General features: G+C 38.1%; 1 protein-coding gene and 1 pseudogene across 2 annotated transcripts in view; one reads left to right on the forward strand and one right to left on the reverse strand.

Moving 5' to 3' along the window:
* TM9SF3 (transmembrane 9 superfamily member 3) overlaps positions 1-15,038 on the forward strand; it is a 71,386-nt gene that overhangs the window by 21,417 nt on the left and 34,931 nt on the right. For both annotated transcript variants that reach the window (XM_017502806.2, XM_017502808.2), the window contains exons 4-6: positions 3,874-4,034; positions 6,916-6,993; positions 13,905-14,036. In XM_017502806.2, coding sequence (XP_017358295.1) covers positions 3,874-4,034; positions 6,916-6,993; positions 13,905-14,036 — 371 coding nt within the window. The remainder of the gene's footprint in view (positions 1-3,873; positions 4,035-6,915; positions 6,994-13,904; positions 14,037-15,038) is intronic.
* LOC108285528 lies at positions 5,075-6,887 on the reverse strand (annotated as a pseudogene).

The following is a 15,038-nucleotide window of genomic DNA, read 5'->3' on the forward strand; positions in this document are numbered from 1 at the left end:
GTGATCCACCCGCCTCGGCCTCCCAAAGTGCTGGGATTACAGGCTTGAGCCTCCGCGCCCGGCCTACCTGAAGGATTTTTAACACTGCCATGCCCTACATGAAACTTGCCTAAAATAGAACTTTTATATAGTGTAACTTTTCAGATTCAAGAGTGAAAAGGTGCTTAGAGTAATCTAAAAAATTCTTCTGCTTGCATTTTTTTCATATCTTATTTTAATTTGTTCTTTTAAATACAATTAAAGGGACTAAATAGGATTTAGGAGTTTTAATCTATCCTTTTCTCATGTGGGTACTGTGGTAGTATGATTTCTAGGTATGATAGTTTTTTGAATGGCTTATTTTGCTAGTTCCTATGTTATTTGCCATAACTCTTTAATTTAAAAAAATGTTTACGTTTTTGCTCTTGTTTATCCATATTAATGGAGAAGAGCTATGGCATAGTTAATGCCAATTTATGAATAGTCCAAAATCATTTGTGTTGGACTTGATTAAATTAATTATGATGCAGAGCACAGCCAGCTGTTGTAGCCAATATGTTTGATCACATTTTTCTCTAATTGTTTCTTTCTTTTGTCTCTGGAAATCTGCTCTTAGGTGTAATGAATGTTTCTTCTAATTCTTAAAATTGTTAGCAGATTACTGTGGTTATGAGCAGTAAACTAACAAAGTCTGAACATATGAGATCAGAGTTTAATATCGTACTAAGATGAAATTTATAAGAAAGGTAATATCAAAGGATAATTATATGCATCATCATTACTGTGTTGCATGTTAATTAGGTATATATAGTAAGCATTTCATAGAAATGATTGTAGTTACTATTATGGTAATGCAGACATTTCTGTGATCAGCTCTGACAGTGATAGGAAGATGTGCTGAATATTCACTGAAGATTTTTCTGAGCCTGTAGTTCAGGGAAACCCATTGGTTAGAGCTTCCTTTATTTATGAGAGAGCAGATTTGTTCCCTGTTGTTTTCCGTTGCTTATAGGTTAGTGCAGTGGTGCAATCATAGCTCATTGCAGGCTGGAACTCCTGGGCTTAAGTGATCCTCCTCCCTTGGTCTCCTGAGTAGCTCGGACTACAGATGCACACTACCACGCCTGGCTCTTTTTTTTTTTGGTGTGTTTGTAGAGACAAGGTGTCTGGCTTTATTGCCTAAGCTAATCTTGAACTTCTGGCTTCAAGCAGTCCTCTTGCCTCAGCCTCCCAAAGTTCTGGAATTATAGGCATAAGCCATCATGCTTTAGTTTTTTTCATTCATAGCTGTGGGCCTCATTAGCAATAAGGGTAACTGTGCTTTCCTGTGTTAAATTTTTTATAGCCCTGGAATTTTAGAATATGCCCTATTTGGGGAGATACTTTTGGATGTCCTTGAATGTCTGAACCATGGGGAATCCTTTTCAGGAAAGAAAAAAAAAGAAAGAAAAAAAAACTCTGTATCTGATTTTCTTGGGGTAAAGGTTTCAGAATCTTTTCTTTTTTTTTTTTTGAAACGGAGTTTCACTCATGTTACCCAGGCTAGAGTACAATGGCGCGATCTCGGCTCACCGCAACCTCCGCCTCCTTGGTTCAGGCAATTCTCCTGCCTCAGCCTCCTGAGTAGCTGGGATTACAGGCACGCACCACCATGCCCAGCTAATTTTTTGTATTTTTAGTAGAGACGGGGTTTCACCACGCTGACCAGGATGGTCTCGATCTCTTGACCTCGTGATCCACCTGCCTCGGCCTCCCAAAGTGCCGGGATTACAGGCTTGAGCCACCGCGCCCGGTCCAGAATCTTTTAAAAGCCTCTTAGAGAATAGCTTCTTACTTGATATAATTGTGTCTTTACCACCAAAGTCAGTTTTTCAGAGTAGATAGGTAAATAAACCTTAATGAAATTAATTATAGTCTGGGTATGGTGGCTCATGTCTGTAATCCCAGCAGTTTGGGAGGCTAAGGTGGGCAGATCACTTGGGATCAGGAGTTGGAGACTACCATGGCTAACATGGTGAAACCCCATCTCTACTAAAAATACGAAAACATAAGCTGTGCATAGTGGTGCGTGCCTACAGTCCCAGCTGCTTGGGAGGCTGAAGCACGAGAATTGAACCCAGGGGGTGGAGGTTGCAGTGAGCTGAGACTGCGCCCTTGTACTCTCTCCAGCCTGGGCAATAGAGCAAGACTCTGTTTCAAAAAAAAAAAAAAAGAAGGAAATTAATTATTAGAAGGATTTCATGCTGGGTGTGGTGGCTTATGTCTGTAATCCCAGCACTTTGAGAAGCCAAGGCCAGGAGTTTGAAACCAGCCTGGACAACATAGCGAGATTTATCTCTACAAAAAATAAAACATTTACCCAGGTGTGATGGCACTTGCCTGTAGTTCTAACTACTCCGGAGGCTGAAGTGGAAAGATTACTTGAGCCCAGGAGTTTGAGACTGAAGTGAGCTATGATTGTGTCACTATATTCCAGCCTGGGTGACAGAGTGAGACCTTGTCTCAATAAAAAATAAAGATAAAATAAGGATTTCATTATCCCCCTACAGTTCCAAGGAAAACAAAACGATACTCCTTGAATTTGTACCAATTAGAATCACTTTGGTTAATAAATAATATTTTATAAGAAATGATCGTATTTTTTTCCCTAATACTTACTAAACCATAGGAGGAAGGCCCTAAGGAGTAACTATAGAGCATGAAGCTATTGGGAACTATACAGGCTTGGGTGGGGAACATTGGACAAATAGCTGGCAGTTTGAGGGCATGAGAGATGGATCCTCAGCTACCACCTATAATATTTCCCTAACATTATGGATGAGTTTCTTCCAATATCCTGAATTTTGATTAAAGTGATGATTTTAAACTGTATCCTTATTAACATTTATTTTCAACATTCCTTTCATTTTGCTGATTTCCCAGGGACAGATCCAGTACTTGAGGTATAAAAAGGAGACATGTTAAGTTTTGGTACCCATATATACATATGTGCACCTTACTAGGAATGGGTAGATCATAGGTTATTAGAGAAAATACTAGATTAGGGATCTGGAAACCTTGATTTTAATTTTGGTTTGACCACTAGGTAACCTTGATGGGTGGTGGTGTAGGCACTTCCCTCAAATTTTGGGATGTTAGGGAGTTGTATTAGTCAGTTCTAATACCGCTATAAAGAAGTACCTGAGACTAGGTGATTTAAAAAGAAAAGAGGTTTAATTGGCTCACAGTTCTGCAGACTGTACTGGAATCATAGTAGCATCTGCTCAGCTTCTGGGGAGACCTTAGGAAACTTATAATTATGGTAGAAGGTGAAGGGGGAGCCTAGAGTGGCCAGGAGTAGGAGGAAGAGAGGGCAAAGGTGCCACACGCTTTTAAATGTTAGATCCCAGGAGAACTCACTATCGCAATGACAGTACCAAGTAGGGGTGGTGTTAAACCAGGAGAATCTGCCCCTGTGATTTAATCACCTCCCACTAGGCTTCACCTCCAGCATTGGGGATTACGTTTCAGCATAAGATTTGGGTGAGAACACAGATCCAAACTGTATCGGTAGTATACCTATATAAGGTGATAATTGTTAAAATGAAAATTATACTAATGACAAAGCATGAAATTTGGGAATCAAATTAGTGTTTGGTTATGCTGAGCTGTTTATCACTTTTTTGTCTTGGTATGACCATGACGTGTGTTTGCTAAGTAGTTAATGAAGAGTAGAAGTCCAGTTTGCACTTTTGCCTTATTCTAACCATGAGGAATAATGGTTAATGTTGCTTTTTTTTTAAAAAAAAAAAAAAAAAAACAAAAAACCCCACAACTTTTAATGAGCTTTTAGCTTCTAGAATATTTTAAATATTAAATGGTATTACCTTGTATAAAGTGTTTTTTCTTTTGTAGGTATTGTTGGTGAGGCTGATGAAAATGGAGAAGATTACTATCTTTGGACCTACAAAAAACTTGAAATAGGTTTTAATGGAAATCGAATTGTTGATGTTAATCTAACTAGTGAAGGAAAGGTGAAACTGGTTCCAAATACTAAAATTCAGATGTCATATTCAGTAAGTATTCAAATAGTTTTATGTAAGGAGTAGTGTTTGTGACCTGATGTCAACAATTTGTGGCTTTGAACATTAGATTTTGAGCTTTAGTAAATGAAAATGTAGCTTGAAATGGGATGCAACAGAATATTATTGAAACTGCATTTTCTCAGTGTACCTAAGTCAGCCTCCTAAAAGCAAAGAGTATTTGCTTCAGGTCTGCATTATTAGATACCAGTTATGCCTTTGCAGGACCTAAACCATTTGCTACAGCCAAGTTTATTATTATAACTGAGTAATTAGAGTAACCCAGTCATGTATTTTTATGGTTACATTTTTAGATTGCAGTCATATTGTTTCCCTTTTCTTTTTAATGTTGCAGATAGAAGTGATGATGTATTGAAAGTTTCTGGATAGATATAGTTTGCTATGGCTTGCTCTGTCAGTTGGAATAATATACTCCTGCACAGTGAGAGTGTGTCAGAGCCTTTTAGCAACTATCAAGCTATTTCTGTTCTCTTAGGCTTAAAAATAGTGGAAATGAGAAAGAAATTTGGTGAAGGTCTCCTCTCTGCCAGTTATTGCCTCGTATCTGGAATCAGTCCATTGCTAGTAGTCAATTTTGAATGTTTTTCAAGCTTTGTGCATATGTACCTGATGCAAATAATACTTGCATAACTGAACTTAACAAAGGAATTTTATAGTTGTAATAAAAGTAATGCAGTCTAAAAATAAAGAGGTACAGATTCTTTTTTTAAAAATTCATTCAAATATTTACTGAGTAGCTGAGGAGATACAAAGGTGATTGAAAACATGGGCAGAGGTAAGGCAAATGCACAATAGAACGGAAAGGGCAAGATTCACTGAATCACAGCAGTCAGAAGAAAGTGCTTTAGGGAACCATGAGTGAGATTGTTTCTAGCCTGAAGAGGCATCTGTGACAAATCAGAAAAGGAGATTGTGATTAAGATAGAAGACTTCAGTCTGGCTTGTTGATGATACTCAGTATGGACTCTATTTGTCTCTCCTTTTCCTTTGTCCCCACTCTTGGGCTTAATTTACCAGTTAGTGCCCAGGACTGTTCAGTGTGCTTTTTCTATACTTGCTTTCATTTTTGCTTTAATATCTTCTACAGAACTAGGTCCTTTTGGTGTTGTAGGAGTATTTTCCTATTTTTGAAGGATTTTTGTCCTTTTGATCTTGGAGCTGATGGTTTTGAATCTTTTCCATTCCAATATGACTTCTGTGCATTTTTGGCTGAATTATCTTGTATAGATTTCTTCACTGGTGCTTTTTCTTCAGTTTCTTCATCATCAAAATCATCAGCATCAGCTTCATCAGCAGGAAGTTTTACTTTTTTTGATTGAACCTCACTACCACCTCCAGGGGCAGACCGCTTTCCACATATACTTAAGAGTTTCACATCCGCCTTCTCTTCATCTTCTGACTCTGCATCTTCCTCCACAGCTACTAAGTACTGTTCACTAATATACAGTGGCCCTGAACCACACTTCAACCATAGGACCACTGGTGGTGGTATTTCTAAGCCCCCAAGGGAAACCGTTGGCTGTGCAGACATTTTCAAAGTTGCCAGTGTTGCTTTAATTGGATTGCCTTCATAATTCATTGCCTCTGCTTCAACAATGTGCAATTCATCTTTTGCACTGGCCCCTAAACTGATCATTCTTTTTTAAAAAAAAATTCATTTATTGTACTTTAAGTTCTGGGGTACATGTGCAGATCGTGCAGGTTTATTACGTAGGTATACATATGCCATGGTGGTGGTTTGCTGCATCCATTGCCCCATCATCTACGTTAGGTATTTCCCCTAATGCTAACCCTTCCCAATCCCCTCACCCCTTGCTATTCCTCCCCTAACCCCTCATCCCTCAGGCCCCAATGTGTGATGTTCCCTTCCCTGTGTCCATGTGTTCTCATTGCTCAACACCCACTTATAAGTGAGAACATGCAGTGTTTGGTTTTCTGTTCTTGTGTCAGTTTGCTGAGAATTATGGTTTCCAGTTTCATCCATGTCCCTGCTAAAGACATGAACTTATCCTTTTTTATGGCTGCATAGTATTCCATAGTGTATATATGCCACATTTTCCTTATCCAGTCTATCATTGATGGGCATTTGGGTTGGTTCCAAGTCTTTGCTATTGTGAACAATGCTGTAATAAACATGCACCTACATGTGTCTTTATAATAGAATGATTTATAATCCTTTGGGTATATACCCAGTAATGGGATTGCTGGGTCAAATGCTATTTCTATTTCTAGATCTTTGAGGAACTGCCACACTGTCTTCAACAATGGTTGAATTAAAAAGATAATCGGTGCTCATTTTCATCATTATCCACCTTAAAGTGGTAATCTTTGTTGGCCTTTAATTCACAACTGAAAAGATAGTTCTGGGGCCTAAGGGGCCTCATGTCCCCATCCATCAAATCTTCCATGGGATGGCAGCATGCACTTAGGTGGGCAAGAAGGCGGATGGAGATAAATAACTGTTGCTCAAGAGAACAGCTGTGCAGGATGGAATCATACCAGGCAGATGTACAGATTCTTATTTTAATTGATTTAGACACTTGTGATTTGAGCTTGTACTAGTTCAGTTCATATCATATTTATTAGGTCATAATATATAAGTCAACAATAGTGAACAGTCCTTGAAAACTGAAACAACCCCTCTTTGGAAAGTTGTTTTGTCAATAAACAGAAAAGTTAATTAGTTTTATCATAACCGTTTCAACTTCTCATGTTGTAAGTAACTTTTCTTCATTTCTCTAGTGAATTTTAATTCTAAGTGTGTGTAAATTGTTCTATATTTTGCCCAGAATTTTGTCATCAGATTTTAATTTGTTTACTGGCCTTTATTTTCAAATGAAAATTGTTTTTTCAGGTAAAATGGAAAAAGTCAGATGTAAAATTTGAAGATCGATTTGACAAATATCTTGATCCGTCCTTTTTTCAGCATCGGGTAGGTAAATAGTGTATTTTAAGACGTTGAATATGGGCACCAATTAGTCTAATAAACATTGAGCATCTGTCATTTGCAGGGCACTGTGTTGAGGACTGTAGATTAAAAGGTTTAGCTAATGGTGATTTAAAGCATGAGCTTGAAGTCATAAAGATGATAGGGAGTTTTGGAGGAGTAGTCAAAAACTTCCTTCTTTGTGCTTGTGGTTTAAACCAATTAAGAGATATACAAAGAAAAATATAACATATGGGAAGCCAAAATACCACTAATCAGGTGAATATAATAGGTGGCTGTGTTACGCAATGGGTAGTGCATTGGACTTCTAATAAGGTGAATATTGGGGAATGTGGCTTCCATCTATCTGTGATTAAGTGGGCTTCTTTTACTGAAACTCAGAATTAGACAACACACTCAGACAGTATATTGTAGGCTTTTCCATCTGGGCACTTGCCCTTATAAAACTTACGGTGTAGAGAAAGAATGGAATGTATGCATGAGAAGGAGGTAATGAGAGAGTGGATGGAGGTCAGGAATTTCTGGTTGCAAAATCCTTCCACGTAGAACGAGACATCAAGAATGGGAAGAAATACCCCTACTTCCCCCATCCCCCACTGACAGATACTTGCTGAATTTTAGTTCACAAGGCCAGTGGCGTTAGTGTTGATTTTGTACAGGTAGTTTTAGTTCTTTATAGCAAAAATCAGACTTTGTTTTGGTGGTTTCCTCCTCCAGGATGGAGATAAAAACACAAGGCCTATGGGGATATATCTGTTCTTTTGAGTTTCTTCCTGAATTACTGCTTCTTTCTTTTGATCTAATCTTTTGGACTAGAATTTTAAAGTTTATTAATCACCTGTTTTTGAGATGGCCCATAAGTTTTTGTTGTCTCAGATTTACATATTACTGTTAGGTTACATTCTTAGACTCTACTGGAACCTATCATTACTTCCGATCTTCCTCAGGGTTCAAAAATTTTAACAATTATGCTATTTGCCCTTTTTTTGGGGGGGGGGTAAATAGCATAATTTGTTATTTGTCACCTAGGCTGGAGTGCAGTGGTGTGATCTTGGCTCACTGCAACCTCTGCTTCCTGGGTTCGAGCGATGCTCCTGCCTAAACCTCTCAAGTAGCTGGGATTACAGGCACCCGCGACCAAGCCCAGCTAATTTTTATATTTTTTTTAGTAGAGATAGGGTTTTGCCATGTTGGCCAGGCTGATCTTGAGTTCCTGACCTCAAATGATCTGCCTGCCTTGACCTCCCAAAGTGCTGAGATTACAGGCGAGAGCCACCACGCCCTCCCTGAATTGTCCTTACTGAAAGATTTAGTACACTACTCCTGGAGCTAAAATTTTCTCCCTACCTCAGTCCCCACCTCAACCTTACCTGCTGTGTGTTCTCCTCAAGTATAATGCTCAGCAATATTGAATAGGGTTATGGACATAGATAATTTCAAGATTTAGATAACATTTGAGGATATGAAGGCTCTTAACTGGCAGCCCCTACTGGAACTCTTAGGTCTGCCTTTTTTCTAGCCCTATTGGGTATTGACAACTTAGGGGGAAGACTGCCTTTTAGTATTTTCACTGTAAAGCATTATACTGTATTTATTTCAACACATATTAATTGAGCACCTGCTATCTGCCAAGCACTGTACTAGGTAAGTAGGATACATTAAAAAATAGAGACAAAGATCTGTACCCTCTACGAACTTATATTCTAGTGAAGGAGACATGAAATGAACATAATAAGTAAAACACTGTATTCAAAGGGAAGTGTGTCAAAAAAGAAAGTAGACAGCAGAAAAAGAGTACTAGGGGTTGGGCAAGTTGCAGTTTTATATTCTATAGTCAAGGTTAGCCTCTGAGGTGGATTGTTGAGCAAAAGCTTGAAGGAGTTGAAGGAAATAAAGAATGTGGGTATCTGGGGGAAAGAGTATTCCAGGTGGAGGCAACACCATTGAAAAGCCTATTAAAGTGAGGATATGGTTATTGTGATTTGAGGACTAGCAAGAAGATGAAGTCAGAGAGGTAGGGGGAGTCAGATCATCCATGGTCATTTTAAGGACTTTGGATTTTACTCTTGAATGCAAAGTGGGCAGGGGAGCACTGTAGTGTTTTCAGCAGGGGAGTAACACATCTTTTGTTTTAAAAGGATCAGATTATTATGTTGAGAATAGGTTCTGGAAGTTAAGGGTAGAAGCAGAGAGACCAGTGGAGAGGCTGGTATAGCAATCCAGATAAGAGGTAAGGTACCTCAGACCAGGGTGGTAGCAGGGTGGGTGATGAAAAGATGTTAGATTGTGAATATATTTTGAAGTTAAAGCCAGTGAGATTTCCTGATTGATAGGAAGGTAAAAAAAGGTTGAGACAAACTCTAGGGTTTTCAGTCTGCATGGAGCTGATGTCACTGGGGCTGTATTTGGAGAGATTTAGAGGGGAAGATTAGGTACAGTTTGGGACATGTTAGTGTTGGTGTGCCTATACAATATCCAAATGGAGATATTGACCAGCAAATTTGATATATTAGTCCTGGAGTTCAGGAGAGAGGTCTGGGATAGAGATACAAATCTTGCAGTAATTGGCACACAGATCATATTTATAACTATGAGACTAGATGTAATAATTACTAAGGAAGGGAAATGTAGGGAGAGAAGAGACCAAGGACTAAGCCCTGGTGCAGTAGTAAGAACTTAGGGAGAGCAGAGGAGTTCAACTAAGGGCTTTGAGGCAAACAAAGAAGAGAGAGAGAAAGAAGAGAGAGAAGGAAGGGAGGGAGGGAAGGAAGGAGAAAGAGGGAGGGAGGGGAAAGAGAGAGGGAGGGAGGGAAGGAAGGATGGAAAGGAGGGAAGAGAAAGAGGGAGGGAGAAAAGGAAAGGAGGGAGGGAGGGAAGGAAGGAAGGAAGGAAGGGAAGGAAGGAAGGAAGGGAAGGTAATGAGTTCTGAAAGCCGAGAGAAGAAAGTGTATCGTGGAGGATAGAGAGATTAGTTCTGAATTCTTGCTGTTGGGTCAAGTAAGATGAGTACTGAAAAGTACTCATTGGATTAACCTGGAGTCTGGTGAACTTGACAGTAATTTGGGTGTAATGGTGGGACATTCAGAATCTGAACAGAGCTGCTGTAAGAGAATGGGAGGAGAGAATTGGAGACAGCAAGTGTGGACTTGTGAGGTGCTTGGCTGCTAAAGGGAGCAAAGAAATGGTGCAGTAGCCAGTAGGGAAAATGGAGTTAGGAGACTTTCCTTTTTTTTTTTTTTTTAAGATGTAAGAAAAACATTATATGCTGATGGGGTTCAGTGGAGATTGCAAAACTGACAATGCAGGAGAAAAGAGAAATATTGCATCGTTTTCCTTAATAGAAGGAGGGGATATGATCTGTACAAGTATAGGGATTGCTTCTAATACAGTGACTAACAGTGCAAGCAAAGAATTAGAGCTGAATTCAAACTCCGATGCCGTGCCACTTACTATAACCTTGGTTATTGAGTTCTTCAGCTTCTTTTCCCTTAATAGTGAAGCAAGGATTATAGTACCTCGCAGAGCTGTTGGGAAATTTCATGTTGATATAAAGCACCTAGTTCAGTGTTTGGCACATAGCATGTCAGAGGCAGTATTGTTGGTATAGTTTTTTTATCTCCAGTTGTGTTCTAAAATTTATGATAAATTGAGGGTGCACCTTCAGGATTAGTGACACTAGGGGGTGCCGGCATGCAGCAGTTAGTAGGGTTAGTAAACTGTTTTGTGACTTTTTTTTTTTTTTTTAGAAGTATTTTCCCTGATATTATAATTTCACAATTATATAGCATCTCATAATTTTTACAATAAAAGAATATTATAAAATTTCAGGTTATTACTACATTATAATAGATTAGATTGTGTATATCTTAGATTAGAAAATTGCAGAGCCTTGTTAGAAATTTCAACATTTTGTGTGTGTCTAATTAGTATAGTTACTACTAAGTAGTAACTATATAAAACTTCTTTATCATAAAAATTTTCATAAATTAACTAAAAGAAGATATATGTCATTTTTCTTTCCCTTCAGCTTTTCTGGGTTATTAACATCTAAGGGTAGAAACAAAGTCAAATCATTGGAAAATCATAGACTGCTTTTGTGAATCTTAAATGATACTTTTACAATAAACTCAGATTTATGTAATCTTTTTTGAGCAAACATTTCAAACAAACAAAAAACAATGCATTTCTTGGTTCCTTTATAATTTCACTAGGTACTCAGTAAATAAATTGTTGAATGAAGGAAGAATCTTCCGAAGAGGCAGCCTCCTGTTTTTTAGGAAGAGCCTTAGAGTTTATCCCATCCCTTAAACCTCAGAGTGGGTGACAGAGCCAAGACTGTCTGTCACCTTCGTGCACATATTCAGCACATTAGCCCAAGTTAACATATGTCCTAATCATACACAGCAATACATCCTATAGAATTTTAGAGCAGGAGGATATCTGTGAAGAACTGTAATACGTAGATAGGAGGTTTCATGGAGGGGAAGGTGCTTGTGTTGGAATTTAAAGACTGGATAGAATTTGCTAAGGGGAATAGAAATAGATCTTACATGAGAAGATATTATGAGAAAAATACAGAGGCTGAAATGAGTATGCTGTGCTTGTGGGCTCTTAAAGATGGGATAAGCCTTAATAGAATATAGAATATAATGGAAAGAAAAGTTGGCGAGATAAGGTGAGATGACCATATTACAGGGAGTATAGAATATTGGAGAAAATAGATTTGATATGAGCAAAATAGGGTATACAGCTCTAAGTTTTAGAATAGAGGACTGATAATATGAACATGGTTCAGAAAGATTTCCTTAATAGCTTTCTACAGGACAGATTGAAAGGAGGGGGAGAGACCAAAAAAAAGGCCAACTAGGAGGCCATTAGTGCTGTCAAGGTATGAGGTGATGGCATGGGAATGGGGCAGAATAGATAGATACAGGTAATTTTGAAGAAAAATATATGCTTAATAATTATTACCTATGAAGAATTAAGGAGAAGGAAGAGCCAGAGATACTTCTAAAATTTCAAAGCTAAATGTTAGTACCATTAACAGAAGTTAGAGAATCAGAAACAAGTGTTATATGTGAGGTGGGAGATTATGAATGTACTTTAGGGCAGTCTGAGTCTGAAATTCCAGAAAGACATTCAAGTGGAAATCATTGTAGTTAGCAAAAGCCTGAAACATGAGTGAAAAAGAAAACTAGTGATTTGGGGTGGGGTGGGAGGTGGGGGAGAGGGTGTTAGCATCATCACTGGAATGCTGGTTAAAAGTTCTGAGAGCCTGAAGAAGTCACAGCAGAGTACTAAGACTGGAGCTTTTAGAAAAGTTCACAAAGGATGGGAGGAGCCAGCATGGAAGATGAAAGAGGAGAAGCGGCAGCCAGTGAAGTAGGATGCTGTAGTGTCAGGAAAGGTCAGATGTGGCAGAGAGATCAAGGAGAGTGAGGCAGATAATTGGCTGCTGAATTGGCTTAGAAGTTCATTGCAGGCCTTTCAGAGAAATTTTGTAGGGCAAAAGTGAGATTGTATTGTGTTTTGGAGGAAGTGAGGGAAGAACTGGAACATGTGTCCTTTGAAAAGTATTGGCATTGAAAGGATCAGGAGGTGAGAAGATGAAAAGAAGGAAGGACAAAAGATGAAGCAAACACTTCAAAAGATAATAATAGCAATAACAATAACTTTTAGATTTTATTTAGTGTTTATGATGTGCCAGACAGTATATCATTTGCTTTACCATTATTGTTTAAACATTATGACAACCCCAGGGAGCAGACATCGTTGTAGATAAGGACCTTTGGAGATTACTGATGCTGGTGAAAGGTGGAGAGGTTGGGAAGCAAAATGAGAGGGGAAAAACGCTTCAAAGAGTGGATGTGGAAAGGGTTTTGTCATGATGGATAGTAGAAGACAGGATTGGCTTCAAGGGAAGGCAGGAGAAAGGATGGCATTGGGGCCTTAAAGAGAGGAAAGAAATTGGGACTATCCCCAAAGATCTTTTGGGAATTAAAATGTAAATAAAGAAATAACTGGGCAGTGCCACAGACTTAGTTCAAATTAGATGTGCTACATTTTGAAATCCACTGAGAGATACAGTAGTACCTTGTGATTATGAACCAGAATCTAGATGTAATGCTGTAACAAATGTGTGGATAAAATTAAAGCCAAGAGCTTCAAGAACATTGAGGAACTAAAGGATGCCTCAGTATTTTATGTAACATGGATTTGGAAAGGGCTGAATAATGATGGTGACAGGATGAGGATGTCACTGGGAGCAAGTAAAGCAAATCATTCAGGATGGTGATCTAAGTCCATGGCAGTCAAGTATACTGGTTTAGTCTTAGTATTTTAAGGAGGTTTTCAGCTTGTTCAGTTAGGGGGAAGGGAAGTAACATTTACTGAGTGAGTATCTAAGGTGCCATACTTTATACATATATATTATTAAGCCCTACAAATCACTTAAAAGGTAAGCATTTTTTTCTCAGTTTTCCAGATGAGAAACCCGAGGTCACGTAGCCAGAAATTGACTATGTTTGACTCCAGAGCTGATGTTTTTTCCATACTGTTTTATGGAAAGCATGCTGCCTTTCCATGCTATGCTATTTTAATGCTGAATAGCATAGGCCGTATGGCCAAATTATACTTTTTTTTTTAAACAATAAGTTTGATTTTGAAAATTTATATAAATGGTAGCATGTTTTTAACATATGGGAGCTTATTGTAAAGAAAGCCAATCCCTTGGCATAATGAATACTGATCCTCAAAGTGTCTTAAATTTGGATTTTTATCTAAAAGATTTTAGAAGACTTTTTTTCTTTGTATTAACATCTAGTTGTCCTCTTGGAACCTATGAATTTTGTGGCTGATATTGCAGGTTGGTAACATTTTATTTTCCGTTATTTTAGATTCATTGGTTTTCAATTTTCAACTCCTTCATGATGGTGATCTTCTTGGTGGGCTTAGTTTCAATGATTTTAATGAGAACATTAAGAAAAGATTATGCTCGGTACAGTAAAGAGGAAGAAATGGATGATATGGTGAGTAAACATATTTGTAAAAACATTTTAACTGAGTGTTAAGTTTTAAATATTGGAAGATAGGTCATAATTTCTTATCAGAAGTCCTTGGGGCCAGATGAGTTTCCAGAGTTCAGGATTTTTAGAGTTAAGAAAAATGTAAAATGCCCATTGTGGTCTGTAACCATGCCCTGTAATCAAATAAAATTAATTTTTTTTTTCAGTAAAACATATGAACATTCACTTAAAGTGCAATAAATAAATAGTATAAACTCTTGTTAGTTCAAGCCAGGCTTTGCCACCAAGTAAGACTATGTCAAACCTAAGAAATAAACTTTTAGTTTTTAGAACTTTTTATTTCGGAATTGCAGCTAGGAGGATGTAGACCTGTATTAGTAACTTTTGAATACTGTTAAATATTGCTTAAAATTCAGGGAATGGGTAGAAGGATTAATTTGTATTTAGTTTAGTGGATTCAGAGGAAAGATTTGTTTTCTAAGTTCTTTTACGAAGTTATGGAACTAAAAGTGTTATATAGAGTGATAGCTAATAGATATTCTATGTAGGTATACTGTATCATTAAATAAATTTAGGAGATTTATTTTAAGAGACAGGGTGGAGTGTAGAGGTGTGATCATAGCTCTCTGTAACTTCGAATTCAAGAGTTCAAGTGATCCTACCACCTCAGCCTCCCAAGTAGCTAGGACTACAGGCCCCACCTCTGGCTGTTTTTTTATTTGTTGTAGAGACAGGTCTCACTGTGCTGCCCAGGCTGGTCTCTAGCTCCTGTCCTCAAGCAATCCTCCTGCCTTGGCCTCCCAAAGTACTGGGATTATAGGTGTGAGCCTCCATGCCTGACTTAGGAAATGGTTTCAACTTTTAAATTTTAACATACTAGAGTATATTGTGAAATATTAGAAGGTGGATAAAGCGTTGGGTGCCTCTGACCAGGATTCTCCCTACCAAAACAGATTACCTTGAGGGACTGCTATTCCTTAGGAAGTACTATTTTAGGAGCAAGCT

The sequence above is a fragment of the Cebus imitator genome, unplaced genomic scaffold, assembly GCF_001604975.1.
Source record: "Cebus imitator isolate Cc_AM_T3 unplaced genomic scaffold, Cebus_imitator-1.0 Scaffold299, whole genome shotgun sequence".
Taxonomy (NCBI): Eukaryota; Metazoa; Chordata; class Mammalia; order Primates; family Cebidae; genus Cebus; species Cebus imitator.